This window comes from Cibotium barometz, chromosome 45, assembly GCF_041138505.1.
Source record: "Cibotium barometz isolate CiBa-2024 chromosome 45, ASM4113850v1, whole genome shotgun sequence".
In the NCBI taxonomy this organism is placed as follows: Eukaryota; Viridiplantae; Streptophyta; class Polypodiopsida; order Cyatheales; family Cibotiaceae; genus Cibotium; species Cibotium barometz.
This window is the reverse complement of record NC_141090.1, coordinates 23,792,636-23,808,133: the sequence shown is the minus strand read 5'-3', so window position 1 is coordinate 23,808,133 and position 15,498 is coordinate 23,792,636. Positions and strand designations below refer to the sequence as shown.

The following is a 15,498-nucleotide window of genomic DNA, read 5'->3' as shown; positions in this document are numbered from 1 at the left end:
CATAGTTATGCGAGCCTTCAAGCTTCTTGATGTGAAGCAATGAAGAGCTCTCACCTGTGGTTGCCATAGCAAAATGCAACCTGTCAATGCCTGACTCCCTGCAAAGTGTGCAAACACTGCACCAAAAGCACACAAAGTGCTCACAGTTTTTCTCCCAAGCTTTATCTCCCACTGCGGAAGCAAGAATGCAACTTTTCTCCCACTTTATGTGATGAAAACACCAAAATCTGGTTGCTGCAGATTTTGGACAGCACCTCAAATGTGCTCTTTTGCCCTTCCAAAGTACTGTACAGCAGTACCAAGTGCTCACCAATGATGTACCAAACCTGTACCGGCAAGTACAGCAGCTGAAATTGAACCTTTTGGTCACTCAAAACAGTGTACAGCCATGCCAAAACTTGCACAAAGCTGTGCCAAATCTGTACCAGCAGGTACAATAGCAATAAATGCTCTCCTGGCTGTCCAAATGAGTGAAAATCAGACTTTTACAGTCCCGAACACTGCACACAACAGTCCCGAACAGAAATTGGGCAAAAGCCCCTTGACTGCAAGCTGATTTTTTTTGAGGATTCAAGGCATAAATGTCTTGCCTGCTGCTTTGCCAAGCTCAACAAGCATACAAACTTGAAAAGCCCCTTGATTTAAGATCAATTGCTGATCATACATGGTACATTGACGCACATGAAGGCATCCAGAGTGTTCACGATGCTTTCCCCTGGCCACATATACATCCAATACATGAAAGCCCCTTGATTTACAGGCACATTGAGTGCTTGTAAGGCATCAACACATTATCCACAGCATCAAATGCGATCGCTTGCATGCAAATCAACCAAATCGGCACAAAAGCCCCTTGATTTGCACTGCAATTTGCTGCAATTTTGCCCAAATGTGCGATTTCTCACATCATACAGCATGTATGAGTGCTTAATTGCACAATTACATCAAAAGCCCCAAATTTCGACATCCAATTTCCTGCAAATTGATCCTGATTTGACCAATTTCCTGCAAATTGATCCTGATTTGACCAATTTCCTGCAAATTTATCCTGATTGTGACCAATGTCACCCAATTTTGCCAATTTTGCTCAAAAATTGAGCAATTGGGCACCTGTACCTGCTCAATTGCTTGAATTGATAAGAAATTCCCAAAATATTGAAGGCAAATACCTCTGAAATTTTTGATTTTTCTGAGTTTCTTGACTTGCAGGTTGAGACGGAGGCGGTGGTGGCGGCGACTTCGATGCTGGGCAGTTTCTGAAGCAGCTGGGCAGCCCCACCTGGCTGTGGGCAGCCAGTTATGCTGGTTGGGCAGCCTGGGCAGCCACGTGGGCTAGCTGCGTGGGTTGTCCTGGGCAGCCTCTTCGCTTAGCGCCTTACGCTACGAATCTAGCGCTACTTTGCTTTACGCTGAAGGGCCTTCGCCTAGTGTCGTCTGCCTCCAGCGCTCATACGCTTGTCGCCTGGCTTCGCCTAGCGCTAATACGCTTTGTAGCCAGCCGAAACGTGACAAAACGCCTCAACGTGTCCGTCTGGCATTCTTGCTGCCGCCCAGCGCTGAAGTGCTACGTCGCCTAGCGCCAGTGGGCAGCCCGCCTGGCTGTTGGGCAGCCCTCGCTTGGCTGCTGGGCAGCTAGGGCAGTCCACGCTGCTGGCTGGGCAGCAGCTGAGCAGCCCACAATGGCTGGGCAGAAAAAATTCAGCAGGCGAACAGCATGACAGGGCTGAATACTACCAGAACAGAAGGACAGAAATCAGCAGGAGACATTAAGGAGAAGAGGGAGGGACCAAAGCTCTGATACCAGTTGAGAGGGAGAATTAGGGTTAGGTTATGTGGGAGACATACACAGAGAAGCAAGGGAGAGAGAGAGAGAGAGTTGTGGGGATAAGTCAACTCACCAAGTATGAGTGTGTGACTCCCCTATCACACATGTATATTGCACTAGTACACATAGTGCACTTAGTACATTAAAAGTACTAAGTGTACTATGTACTATAACTTATGGGCTTGTACACACTATAAGGGTGGGCATAACGCCTTTACCCCAACACATTAATCTTTTTCCTAATGGGAAAAGGTCCGAAGCTCCTGAAAGACAACTTTGGGCATTGCTTGCCCACCTGTTTCAATCTTTGCTTCATAATCTGAAAATAAACCCAATCCCCTTTTGAAAACTTCATATCCCTTCGGTCTTTATTGGCCTGTCGAGCGTAGGCCTCTTGCACTTTGGCCAATCTGTCTTTTACTGACTCTAAAATCTCCTGGTAAGACTCCGTCACTCTGTTCGCTTCAGGTACTGAAAACGAGGTCTTAGTCAACAATGACTGGAAAGGTCTTCCAAATGCTGCCTCATACGGAGTCCTGCCAATAGCTGAAGAGAAAGAATCATTCAAAACAACTTGAACTAAAGGCAAATATGATTCCCACTTACTTTGCTGATCGTGAACATAACACTTTAGCACATCAAAGGTCAACTGGTTGTATATCTCTGTCTAGCCGTCCGTCTGTGGGTGAAATGCATTGGAAAAATTCAACTTAGTACCAATGTTATCAAACAATGCCCTCCAAAAATGACTGGTAAACTTGGCATCTCGGTCTGACACTATGGTCCTAGGAATCCCGCCAATCGGGTACCAATGGCGAATGAACCACTGGGCAGCATCCTCGGCGGTCACATTGGCCCTACAAGGAATAAGCATAACAAATTTGCTAAATCTATCAACAATAGTTAAACACTACGTATTACACTTACTCGGACTAGGAGGCAGATTCGTGACAAAGTCCATTGAAATGTCTTGGAAAGGACACTCAGGAATTGGCAAGGGCTGTAATAACCCTATCTTCTTTCTGCGAGGAGCTTTCACCTTTTGACAAATATCACAGCGTCGTACATATGTAAACACATCTCGCCTCATCTTTGGCCAATAATATTGCCGTTCCAATTTCTCCATAGTCGAATTCATGTCCTATGACCACCTGTAATGGCATCATGGGCATCATGGAGAAGAGCTACCCTAAACGACTTCATGACACACAGTCGGCCTTTGTAAAAAAGCCAACCATCGCGTATCAGAAAGTGGCATGATCCTGTGGCATCCAATGCCTGTTCCCACTGTGTACCGAATACTGACAAATAAGATCAGTGCTGCAAATGGCGACACGCTGGGACGGATGAAGCTAGATTGCAACAATTCTTGGAGTTGGCGGTCCAACTCCGATTCCATTGCCTTGGAAAGGCGATACGGAAACTTGCTCGGGGGTTCCGAGCCTGGGAGGAGGTCAATCCTGTGATCCTCCGGTCTCGACGGGGGGAGCTGGGGAGAGAGGCTATCCCGAAGAAAAATCTTCTGGAACTTTTCATGGAGAACCGAGTACTTCTCGGAAGCACTGGCCACCGTCTGGGCTGTCTGGATATAAATCATCGCACACTGTGTGCCTTTCCTGACTGCTCGCTTAGCCTGCAAGTGGCTTATGAGCGGAAAGTTCAAAGTTCCTGGCTCACACTTAATGGTCACCGGGGCGTGTGACACATTCCGATTGATCTGGAACGTGTGCTTGTCCCACTTGACATCAGGAAGAAACTTGTGAAACCACTGAATACCCAAAATTATGTCTGCTCCTACAAGAGGGGCAACCATAAAATCACGCACAAACTCTATGCCCTGAATAACTAACTTAGCACCTAGAGCTTCATACTTGACACTCGTTGTCATGTCTGTGCTAAAACCCTCAACCTATTTGTCCACCGAAGTCAACTCGAAACGGGCACGCCTAGCGGCCTGTTGCGTGACCACATTCTCCGTGCTACCGCTGTCAAACAAGACGACTCCTCTCTGGCCACCTGTGTAGCCAAAGGACTTGAGCAATTCGTTGCGCTCATACTCCTGGTCATGGGCGCCCTTCTGCTTATCTTCGAGTTCCCGGCTAATAATTGCTCCAACTGAAGCACTGGGGTTTGAAGAACTAGGGATAGCCGCTGGAATCTGTGTGGGAGCTGAGCTCACCACGGAAGCTGTGGAGGCGGCGGCGGGCTTTGAAGGCTTCTTAGGACAATCCCAAGATGTATGTCCTTTTATATGACAAAAGAAACATCTACCCTCCTCCTTGTACTAAGAAAGTTCCTCAGCACTTAACTTGCCACCTATCTTGCCTGCCTCCGCTTTCTGGTCTGGAGTAAGCTTAGACGCATTGTTCGAGTTCTTGGAGCCAAAGGCTCCCGGGCTCTGTCCTGGAGAAGACCCTGTCTAGTTCTGGCTTTTGCCCCCTGAGGCGAGAGCCCTGGGAGAAGCCGACTAGGAAGTCTTGGGCTTGCTACCATTATGTTTCATTTCTGCACTCTGCGCAAGCGAGAGTGCGTCATCAAAGGTGGCTGGCCTAAACATACGCACCTCCCATTGGATTTGCGTGTCCAAGCCATACAAAAACTGCCCTTTCTTGTCCATATCAGATAAGCCTAATTGCAGACATAAAGTCAAAATTCTATTGGCAAACTGAAGGACTGGTTGCGCGTTCTGACGCGCTCCCCTAAACTCGTCTTCGAGTCACTCAAGGTAGTGGGGCGGTAGAAACCGTTGCTCAAGGTCACGGACAAACTCGTCCCACACATAAGCTGCCATACGTGCTCTGGTGTGGACATAAGCCCACTGAGTCCACCAAGGAATGGCCTCATCTTCCAAGTACCAACTGGCTAAGATCACTCTGTCAGTATCTGTTTTTCTAACTACGGCAAAGTAAGCTTCAAATTGATGTAACCATGAATAAAGAGTTGTGGGATCGAGTTTACCATTATACTTACTAAAGTTCATTTTCTCGAGAAAATGATTCGAGGGCGCCGCCGGTGTCAATCTAACGTCCAAGGCTCTGAGGTAACGCTCGTGTTCCACGCGTCGCATGGCTTTGTCTTCTCGTTGTCGGATCTCCAATGCACGCATCTGCAACTCAAGCAAAGAGCTTGGCTGGGGCTGTGACCCCGCGAGAGGGTCCCTGTGTCGAGGATCTGGTATCTGGGATACGGAAGGAGAGGGAGGAGGAGATGGAAAACACGATGCTGGAGAGCAGGTACACTCCTCTAGAGCCAAGATCTGCGCCTTCTGCTCATCCAACTTGGCTGTCTGTTCTGCGATTGCTCGCATCATCTACTGGAACATGTCTGTGACACGCAAGCCTGGTGCCCTAGCTGGGCTGCCTGGTGCACTTTGGTCCCATGGTTCTTGGTCTCTCTCGTTGTCGAAGCTCGCCATAGCACCATCCACTATCTGTGTGGGAGACGTCCGGAGGCTTCCGGCGGCTAAAAACCAGTAGTCCTTCGAGGGACAGGAGTCACTCCGAAAGGGGTAGTCCACCGGCGTCTAAAAACCAACCACACGAGCGAGAAAAAATTATGGTTTCTTTGCTCAATCTTTGTACTTGAAGTAGACTCTGATACCACTGTAATATGCGGAAGCTTCAGAGAAGAATCGGTAACTTCAATACTCAGATTTCAGCACTCTTTTCGCGACGAAAATTAACGCACAAACTGAAAGGAGATGTGCAGAATATATATATATATATATATATATAGAGAGAGAGAGAGAGAGAGAGGACACAGTATTGGGTCCCAATTACCCTTTGTAGGGCCCCCACCACGGATGGTGTATTTGCTTTATTAGAATGATGAGAAATCTAAAAGAAAATACAGCAATCTTGGACCTTTTCTTGGCTGGGAATACCCTGCCCTTGACCTGAATCCTTCACCCCTTTGCTTAGCACCCTCTTGGCTTTGTCTAGCCTCTTATGCTTGAGCTCTTGGTGGAGAATGAGATGAATGAATGGGATTGTGGGCATCTCCTTTTATACTACCCAATCATGAGCAATCAGCCAATACTACAGCAGTCGGCCAGCCCATAAATGTCCCACGACTGAGAAATACAGCAATAAATACCATTAAATGCTGCACATCCCTTTGTTGCTTGGCTGGGCACTTAAATGCATGGGAAATAGGGCTGGGCACTTTGCTGCCTAGGAGGCTGGGCACTGAATGCCCCCTGTTTTGGAGGCTGGGCAGCCTGTATGGGCTGCCCCATACTTGCCTTAAACCTCTCCAAGAGCTGGATAGGCAGTCGGCTACCCCTGGCCTGCCCTTGGGGCTGTCCTACAGGCATAATTACCGCGGAACGGCGTTCCGCCTTCCTGGAACGCCGGAACACCGCTCCGAAGCGCAAGGCGTGCCCGGAACGCGGAAACGGGAGCCGGAACGGATCACTTGCCGGGGAACGTGGCGGAACGCGTGTCGGAACGCCGGAACGCTAGGGCGGAACGCAAGTTCCGGGCGTTCCGAAAAAGTGTACTTTCGCTAAGTCGCCGGCGGCCGTTTTTTTCCAGCGTACGGCTCTTTTTCGTTGGCTGCGCCTGCTTTGTTGGCTGCTCTCCCTACCACTCCACGCTGCCCCCTTGGCTACCCCCTTGGCTGCCCCACACTCTCCATTCCACCTACTATCCCACCCTTCCTCTTGGCTGCCCCACACTCTCCCTACCTTGAGCCTTGGCTGCCCCACAGTGCACTCTCTCCCTACCTCCTCTTGGCCCCTCCTCTAGGCTCTTGGGCCTTGGCAAGTTGGCCCCTTCTTTTGCGCGGGTGGCACTCGTGACTCGCGTCTTGAGCACTCAGCAGGTAAGATTTAAAATTTACACAATGAACATTGGATTTTGGAGATTCTAGTTTGCTGCGTTTTTTTCCACTTAGTGGACACTTTACTTATGTCTCATGCAAGGGCATTTTGCATGTTTTTTTAATTTTCAGCCATTTATCAATTTCAATGGCACCTCCTCGTGGCATAGATGCAGAAAACAGAACCCCTTGGTGGAATGAGGTGGATCTTGTGTCCAGATATGATAGTGCAAGAAGAGGAGGGTCACGCAAGTGGAAGTGCCACTTTTGTGGATCCATTAAGACTGGAGGCACGGATCGTGTGCGAGCCCATTTGTTGGGGGTTAGAGGCAAAGGCATTTCTGTTTGCCCTACAGTGTCAGGAGCAGATATCATACGATTGCAGGCACTTGCAGATAGACTTGATGCAGCAGGGAGTCGGCCCTCTGTTCTTGATCCTCGAGATACATCATCATCAGCTACACCTGCAGGCATGGCATCTTCAGCGAGTGCCTCTACCCCATTAATTGGGGCTGCTCCTCAGCCATCCGCACATGGAACAAATGCTTCCCAGACCCAGGCTTCACGAGGTCCAGTGCAGGCTAGTCTTGTGGCATCATGGCACCCTGGGAGGAGGGCACAAGTAGATGCATCAGTGGCACGGTTTTTTTATGCTGCAGATGTTCCTTTGGTAAAGGCCCGCAACCCATACTTTGCAGATATGGTGAAGGAGATTGCTTCTTTCGGACCTGGCTATGCTCCGCCTTCATCCGAGGCATTGCGCACTACACTTCTAGCCACAGAGAGGACGGCCATAGAGGATGCCTTGGGACCCATTCAAGATGTATGGTGTAGATGTGGCGTCACTATCATGGGTGATGGTTGGAGTGACACCAGGAGCCGCTCCATTCAGGGTATCCTTGCCTACTCCAGAGGATGTAGCTTTTTTATTAAAGCTATTGACAATTCAGAGGCGGGCAAAACTGCAGAGAGATTGGCAAATATTTGGAGTGAAGCCATTGAGTACGTGGGTCCCAATAATGTCATCCAGTTTGTTTCTGATGGAGAGAACTCAAACAGGGCAGCAGGGAGGATCATTGAGGATAGGTACCCACATATTTGCTTCACTCCTTGCATGTCACATGGGCTCAACAATCTCCTCAAAGATATTGGTAAGATGCAGTGGGTGGAGCCTTCTATTGAAATGGGCAATCACATTGTTTCATTTATCACTCGCCACCACTACATTTTGGTTGTATATCGACAGAGATCCCCAAAGGATCTCTTAAAGTATTCAGATACACGCTTTGCATATAATTTCCTTATGCTAAAGCGTCTTTTTGAAGTGAAGAATCATTTGAGGCAGCTTGTAGTTTGTGAGGAGTGGAATGCATGGCGAGAGCGTACCTCAGTGGCAGGTATTCGATGCAGGTCCATTGTTCTTGATGACACTTTTTGGGACACTGTTGAGGTATTGTTGCAGGTTGTGCGGCCAATCATTCTTATGTTGAGGCTTCTTGATGGAGATGAGCCTTGCATTGGCAAGGTGTATGAGGGGATGGACAGGATGATTGAGAGAATCCTATCTCTACAGACTTTGGATGGGGGTAGGAGACAGGAGCTATCTCGTCTTGCGACACGCAGGTGGACAGAGTATCACTCTGCATTAGAGGCTGCTGCATTTGTGGTGGATCCAGAATTTCAAGGCAAAGGACAAGAGACAGATGCAGAGGTTGTGCAGGGTTGGGAGGATATCTTGAGGAAGCTTGTACCCAGTGCAGATGATAGGAGGAGGGTTCGTGAAGACCTTTCCTTCTATCGACAAAAGAGAGGCCTCTTCGCTTTGCAGGATGCACAGAATGATAGGTTCAAGATATCCAGTGCACGGTGGTGGGAGGATTATGGGGCAGATACACCATTGCTGCAAAGATTGGCCATTCGAGTGCTTAGCCAGGGTGCTAGCTCCTCGCCATGTGAGCGCTTATGGAGCAGTTTTGGGAACATTGCAAGCAAGAAGAGGAACAGGCTTGGTGTCCAGAAGGCAAATGACCTTGTATTTGTTAATGCAAACTTGCGTTTGCTTAACAAGTTCAGGGCTGAGTGTACTCCAGAGCCATTTATTGGATTTTGCCTTGATCTTGATGACAATGATGGTGAGGATCAGCCAGAGGGAGAGGATGATGTGGAGCAGCATGAGGATGAGCAGATTGAGGGACAGCCTGGACAGGAGGATGAGATCCCACTTGCTGATGACTAGTCTTTGACTCACCAGTTACCTTGGCCCTTAAGGCTAGTTTTGTACTTGTCATGCGATGTACTTTCTTTTTCAGTTTCTATATACCCACATGCGATGTACTTTCTTTTCAGTTTCTATTTGAAGTCTGGACTCTTCAAATTTTTAATGTTTAAGACTTTAAAGTTTAATCTTGGATATTTTAAATGTTTTGTCATTTTAGTCCTAAATGCCGACATGTCATATGACGTGGCAATCTGCGACGTTCCCGATCCGCTCCCGTTCCCGCTCCTGTTCCAACATCCGACGTTCCCGGAACGTTCCCGTTCCGTGGTAACTATGCCTACAGGCCCCCCACAGCCTACCCATGGCTGGTGGGTATAGCCAGGGCCTTCCTGGCCCTCATGGGGGTGGTTTCACACCATCCCCATGTCATAGTCGTGAATGCGGAAGTTTGAATACACGCAGAGAGAGAGAGAGAAGTTGACACAGAGAGAGAGAGAGAGAGAGAGAGAGAGAGAGAGAGAGAGAGAGAGGGGTTGGCGAACAACGCTTGACGTGTATTAGCAATGAATAGATGAGAATTACAAAGGTGGGCATGGGTATTTATACCCTCAAGATGGAAATGGCCGACCTATATAGGATAAATTAAATAAATAATTCATGCCCTTAGTTAAGGCTCGTTCCCACATGAGATACTACTTTTAACACCCTCTCTGTAGCTCATAGTGGGCATAGATGAAGAAACCAAGTCGATGTAGATGCAACCATGGACACCTCAGTACTGGCCGGATACCAAGTACACCTCGAAAAATGCACCAAACAATGCCATCTTGAGCTTTAGCTGCCACATAGAATAATGAATTGCAGACAACTCCACATCCATGATCCCACATTCGTTGAACTGCGAACACATCACGTTCAAAAAAAATCCTCTGAACCTTGAACTGTCGACACACGACGCCCAAAATTCTGCTACACAATGAACCAGGAACTCATCCCATCCATAGTCTGCTACCAATGAACTACGAACACATCATGTCCATAGATTTGTCAAGCTGTTCCATGACAGATGCATGTGCCTTGAACTCCGACACACGGGTCCAAATCACCAAGACGGGAGCACAGACTGCCCCTCTCTGCCACTCACATGCCTCTCTCTGGCTGAAGCACGTGGTAGCATCCATCCACCAAGCTAGAATGCTGGAGCATGTGCCAGTGTAGTCCTCGCCACACCGGCAGACGCCGTAGTATCCCTAGTAGAATCACTGTCACTGTCATCCTTGTCACCTTTGTCATTTGTCGAGCCTTGAGCTTTAGCTTTGGATTTGCAATCCCGAGCCAAATGCCCTCGCTTTCCGCACTTATAACAACGGCTCCTAGACTTCTTATTGGATTCCGATGCAGTATGTGCCGATTCTACATCCTTCGGAACTCGAATCTTGCCTTGGGAAATGAGCACTGCTTCCTCCTCAATGAGAAAAGAGCTGAGATCATCAAATTCCAGCTTTTCCTTCGTGACTTGTAAGCGTAATGCCCTCGAGACCATCTCGTACTCCTCAGGCAACTTCGTAAGAACCAAGGCAGCTAACTGGGTACTAGTTAACGCACTATTCATAGCCGATAACTGATCATGGATAACCTTTGCCTTCATTAGAAATGACTGCATAGAGGTCCCGGCTTCAAACTTGATGGAAAACAACTGGCCGAGAAGGGTTACTGCTCGCATTGTTGAGTCTCGATCAAACATTCCTGCAAGCTTTGACCACATTTCCTTGGCAGTCTTTAAAGTCTGAATGGCAGGGGAAATTTCCTTGGTGAGAGATTCTGCAATCGCCAACATCGCCTTCGCATTGTAAGCATCCCAATCCACAAGAGATTTGAGAAACTCCTCCTCCTGAAGACGTGTAAACCGATTGCTATCCCTTCAGGGACGTTCCTCCGAGCCATCAACAATGTCCCATAAGCCTTTTCTGCTAAACCATAGCCTCATGATCAAGTTCCAATGCGCATAATTGTCGCCATTCAGTTTGTCGTCCTTGCTCGAACACGGAGTCCCATCTCGAAAACTCCGTCCACCTCTTCTCAGTCGACCCGGTCTGCTCGCCTTGTGCGTTTCCTCAAGCCTTGGGCTATGTACTTTGCTACCTTGAACTGGCTTTATACAGTCGTGCTACTGCCAGCCTTGCGCACCTGGACTTCCTCGATGGTTGCGCCTGTGTCATTGGCAGCCTCTCGCCCGTGTCTGTTTGTGGCTGGCAGCCCTCTGCGCCTGAGCTCTTAAGCCACAGTTCTGCTGCTGCTCAACACGCAATGTGCTGTTGACACGTGCAGTTCGCGCCACGTCACTGCACCAACCTCACTTCCTGTGCCACCTTAGTCGCTGCAGCAGCCACCTTCTCCAACTCCTTCGTGTGCCCAAGAATCAACGAGCACTCAGCTCTGATACCATGTCATAGTCATGCATGCGGAAGTTTGAACACACGCAGAGAGAGAGAGAGAGAGAGAGAGAGAGAGAGAGAGAGAAGTTGACGCAGAGAGAGAGAGAGAGAGGTTGGCGAACAACGCTTGACGTGTATTAGCAATGAATAGATGAGAATTACAAAGGTGGGCATGGGTATTTATACCCTCAAGATGGAAATGGCAGACCTATATAGGATAAATTAAATAAATAATTCATGCCCTTTGTTAAGGCTCGTTTCCACATGAGATACTACTTTTAACACCCCATGTCTACACTACGACTTGGGGTAGCCCTATGGGCTGGCCCCTTGTCCTAAACACTAACTACTCAGTGATCTGGCATCCGGTACCATTACCAGATACACACAGTCACTGACATCATTCCAGAGGGAGACTCACAGCGCGGACTGGCACTGTTTCATGTGCAAGACAGTGCACACCTGACCTTAGACTCCTGTGCAGGACAATGCACACCTGACCTCGGACAACTCAGATGGATTCCTGGCTGACTCGTCCCGGACTGGGCTCACATGGGACCAGTTCACCATCCCAGGTCCTCCACCTTCTGTACAGAAATGTCTACGTGGCATCCAAGTGCGGGATGCACGTGACATTGGCTTTGGAACTACTCTCAGGGACCCATGCATTCACATTGCAAAAGGTATTCAACCAGGAAGATTAGAGCCCACATGGCCAATTTAGTGAGCGAAAGAATATATATCCTTGAGGGGAGCTTCCATGAGTGTAGACACTCGCTCCCTGGCAGCAGCACCATCCTCCTTTGCAAAGAGGAGAATCAGCTATAGATTGCAGTGTGCTGTGTGCATCAACCTTTTTCCTAGAATTGAGTGAACCTTTTAGAAATGCATTCTGATTTTTAGAAACAAGCATGCACCAAACGCCAACGCCCTGACTCTTCACTGAGAGTTTCCAGCATACCTAAATAAATCCAAACATATATTACCAGTGAACCTTTTTCCTAGAATTGAGTGAACCTTTTAGAAATGCATTCTGATTTTTAGAAACAAGCATGCACCAAACGCCAACGCCCTGACTCTTCACTGAGAGTTTCCAGCATACCTAAATAAATCCAAACATATATTACCAGTGCCTGATTGCAAATTCAAAGTATAGGGCGTATAGAAAATACAAAATTCAAATCCAAAAATCCAGAGTGATAAGAATAGAGATTCCTGATAGTTGGTTTAATCCAGACCAGCTTGCGAGCAAAATCTAGACATGTAACTCAATGAAGTGTGGACACTGGACTTGTATAGCCGAACGCATACAGATGGTTCGCTGCTCAGTTGTGTGCACACCCTTTCAATAAGTTAAACCGGATCCACAATCATGGACTGACGGATCGCACACACGCCTGCTGAATAAGTTGTGCGCTTCTATATAAACACACAATGATTGCTGGTTATGCACGCCCTCTCAGTAAGTTGGCTAGATTCGGACCGTCGCTGAGGGCTACCACTGGGCTAGATCCAAATCTCTCTCTCTCTCTCTCTCTCTCTCTCTCTCTCAGAGACAAACACTGATGCGTCCAGAGAGCTACGGTCTCCTACAAACTGATCGCTATGTCATACATGGTAAACTTTTACTAAGTTGATCTTATCTGACTGCTAAACCCAATAAAATCCTAGCATATTGCAGAAAGATGACAGCAAGGCGTACCTCTGACCTTGTTGCAGAAAGGGCGGCAGGCCTCGTACTGGTACGGGACTACTTCTTTAGGTATGAAGACAGTGCGGGGCCTGTCCTTGGCAGCAGTGTAGCTGGAGGCGGGGAAGGAAATGGGCCCAATGGAAGGGTACGATTTTACGCCGCAATCTTCTTCATCACGATTGGAAGACGAGCCGGAGGGCAGCGGCAGATGAGAGCGCGCGACGCCATAGGCGTAAGGGGAGAAGGCACGCCCGCGCAGGAGCCACGATGCCTGGCCCTTCAACAGCGACGATCTCATTGTGGCTTCTCCAAAACCCTAGAAATCTCTGCAGAGGCAGCAGACCTGTCTCGTGCGCCCTGTGTGGACAAAGCCGCGCTCAAGAAACGGAGTTGTTGAAAGTCACGGACCGGTTGTTCACACCCAAAGTCCACCCTTTGGGCTATGTGGGACTTAAAAAAATTCTTCTTGACATAATGGGGGAAAAATAAATTCAATTAAATAGTTGGAAAATGATAGATTAGTGAAGGTTTTTTTGGGGACCAATAATATATATATATTTTAAAAAAAGAAAAACTTTACATTGTATCTTTCTAACCCCACAGTCAGCCATCAACAACAGATAAATCAACCTTCATTAAGTAAGCTACAAACTAAATCCCATCTATCATCCTCAGAGACAAAAGAAGATTCATCCCAAGACAACTGGTACCCAAGCAAAATACAAGCTTCAGTTGAGCAGCCCCTAGGAGCCTATTTTTCAATACATCGCCCTTCATCTACCCTTTTTGAAACTAGATTTTGATTGTTGGTCTAGTCCCCTACTGGATTCTCAATAAAGGCAACAAAGATGTAACTTGCTTGCTTTTAGGTCCATATCTAGCTGGCTTAGCATTCACTTTTTGCTTTCTGAGACCCTGCAAACCATCACCCACATCATTAGGCACAGCCCAGTATGTCTGCAAATGACCCCTAGATTGCAGAGTCTGAATCAACTGAAAGAATCAACTGAAACAGTTCAACCCCACTCAACTTATTAACCAAGCATATAGACCAGCACATACATATACATTTATGCATCATTCCACTAACATCAATTCCTATATCACAAGATTTCTGAAACACAATGCAATTTATGGAGTTCCATATCTCCCATAAGCAACAAAATAAGATCAAATCAACATGTCCACCAGTAGTTGCCCATCTACTAATCAACCAATCCCCCCACTGACCTTGCACCCCTAAACAGCTCTGGACCCATTTCCTAATCTTAACCTAGGCTCCTCTAATAGCAGGGCAGTCCCAAAATGTATGCTTCCCATCTTCGAAGGCAGTTCTACATCTAGGGCAACATCCACTTGTGAAATTCCTCTAAACTAGCTTAGAACCAATGGGGGCAGAGCTCCCATACACACTCTCCACATAAAAACCTGAGATTTAGTACGTATTTCCATCTCCCATATTGCCTTCCACTTCCTTCACCAACAGTTGGAGCTCCAACTCACTTTATAAATTTTATTACAGTAAATGATATTGTCCTCTCTTACTCTCAAAGCATTGTATAGAATTCTGGTTGTGTCTCTGTCTAACTTAGAACCATTAAACCAGGACCAATCCCTAATCCAGCAAGATTCATCCACTGTTGATGTCCATCCTTTCTGCACCTCCTCCATGTCTGACGAGTTATGCTTCCCTATTGGATAAAGCAAGATCCATCTCCAGCTCCTTCCATACCACTGAGAGGGGGATTTAACTTATGAGTCCACCAGATCCCTAAACACATTAAAGAGTTCCATGATGCTCTACCACCACAGGCATCCCAGACCATGAGTTCCAACACCTCTTTCCATTTAGTACACAGCATCCTGCACAGTGGAGACCCTGTTATTTTGAGAGGGGCATGAGAGAACGCTTTATCTTTCTAGCTTAGACCTTGTCATACTCCATCAAGATAGATAGTTGAACAATCTACAAGTTCCCTTAACATTTTTTACCAGATTTCTTTCTGATGAAGACATTTAGGCAAAAGCACAGCCAACCTGGCAATAGTATGGGAAGGAAGATGAAGAATGCCTAACCCACCTTCAGTCTTAGGCTGACTAATTCTATCCCAGCCCAGCCAAGCCAAAGCCTGTTTATGAAGAACAATGTATATGGCAATGTATGTAGTGTATGTAGGCATCAACAATCATAAGAAATAAAACATTTCACAGCATAGATCTTAAACTCAAGTTGCACAACAATAACAAAGATGCAGAACAATGTTATATAAATGATGTGATATAATAGGTGACCTATACCCATGTGCTTATGTGAAGGGAACTTCGATGGTTACTATGGATTTGTTGAGATGGGGGATTGTGTATATTAATAGAAGCTAGGATGCAATAAACAGTAAGACACATAACTAGTGTGGAGATGAGGTGGAGTATGACTAAAAATAGTGTCCACTTTTACAAACATGTTGACTTCTACAAAAATAGCTTGCTTTATTGGACATGCAAGCCA

General features: G+C 47.2%; 1 protein-coding gene across 4 annotated transcripts in view; it reads right to left on the bottom strand.

Annotated features, from left to right (window-relative positions):
- LTA3 (Dihydrolipoamide acetyltransferase, long form protein) overlaps positions 1-13,437 on the bottom strand; it is a 64,230-nt gene extending 50,793 nt beyond the window's left edge. The window contains exon 1 of one of the 4 annotated variants that reach the window (XM_086783177.1): positions 13,002-13,437. Coding sequence is in view for 1 of the 4 variants with exons in the window: in XM_086783176.1 (XP_086639302.1) it covers positions 13,002-13,290 (289 nt within the window). In the remaining 3 variants the exon portion in view is untranslated. The remainder of the gene's footprint in view (positions 1-13,001) is intronic. The other 3 variants (XM_086783176.1, XM_086783178.1, XM_086783179.1) reach the window with 3 other exon arrangements.
- Between the last annotated feature and the right edge of the window lie 2,061 nt (positions 13,438-15,498).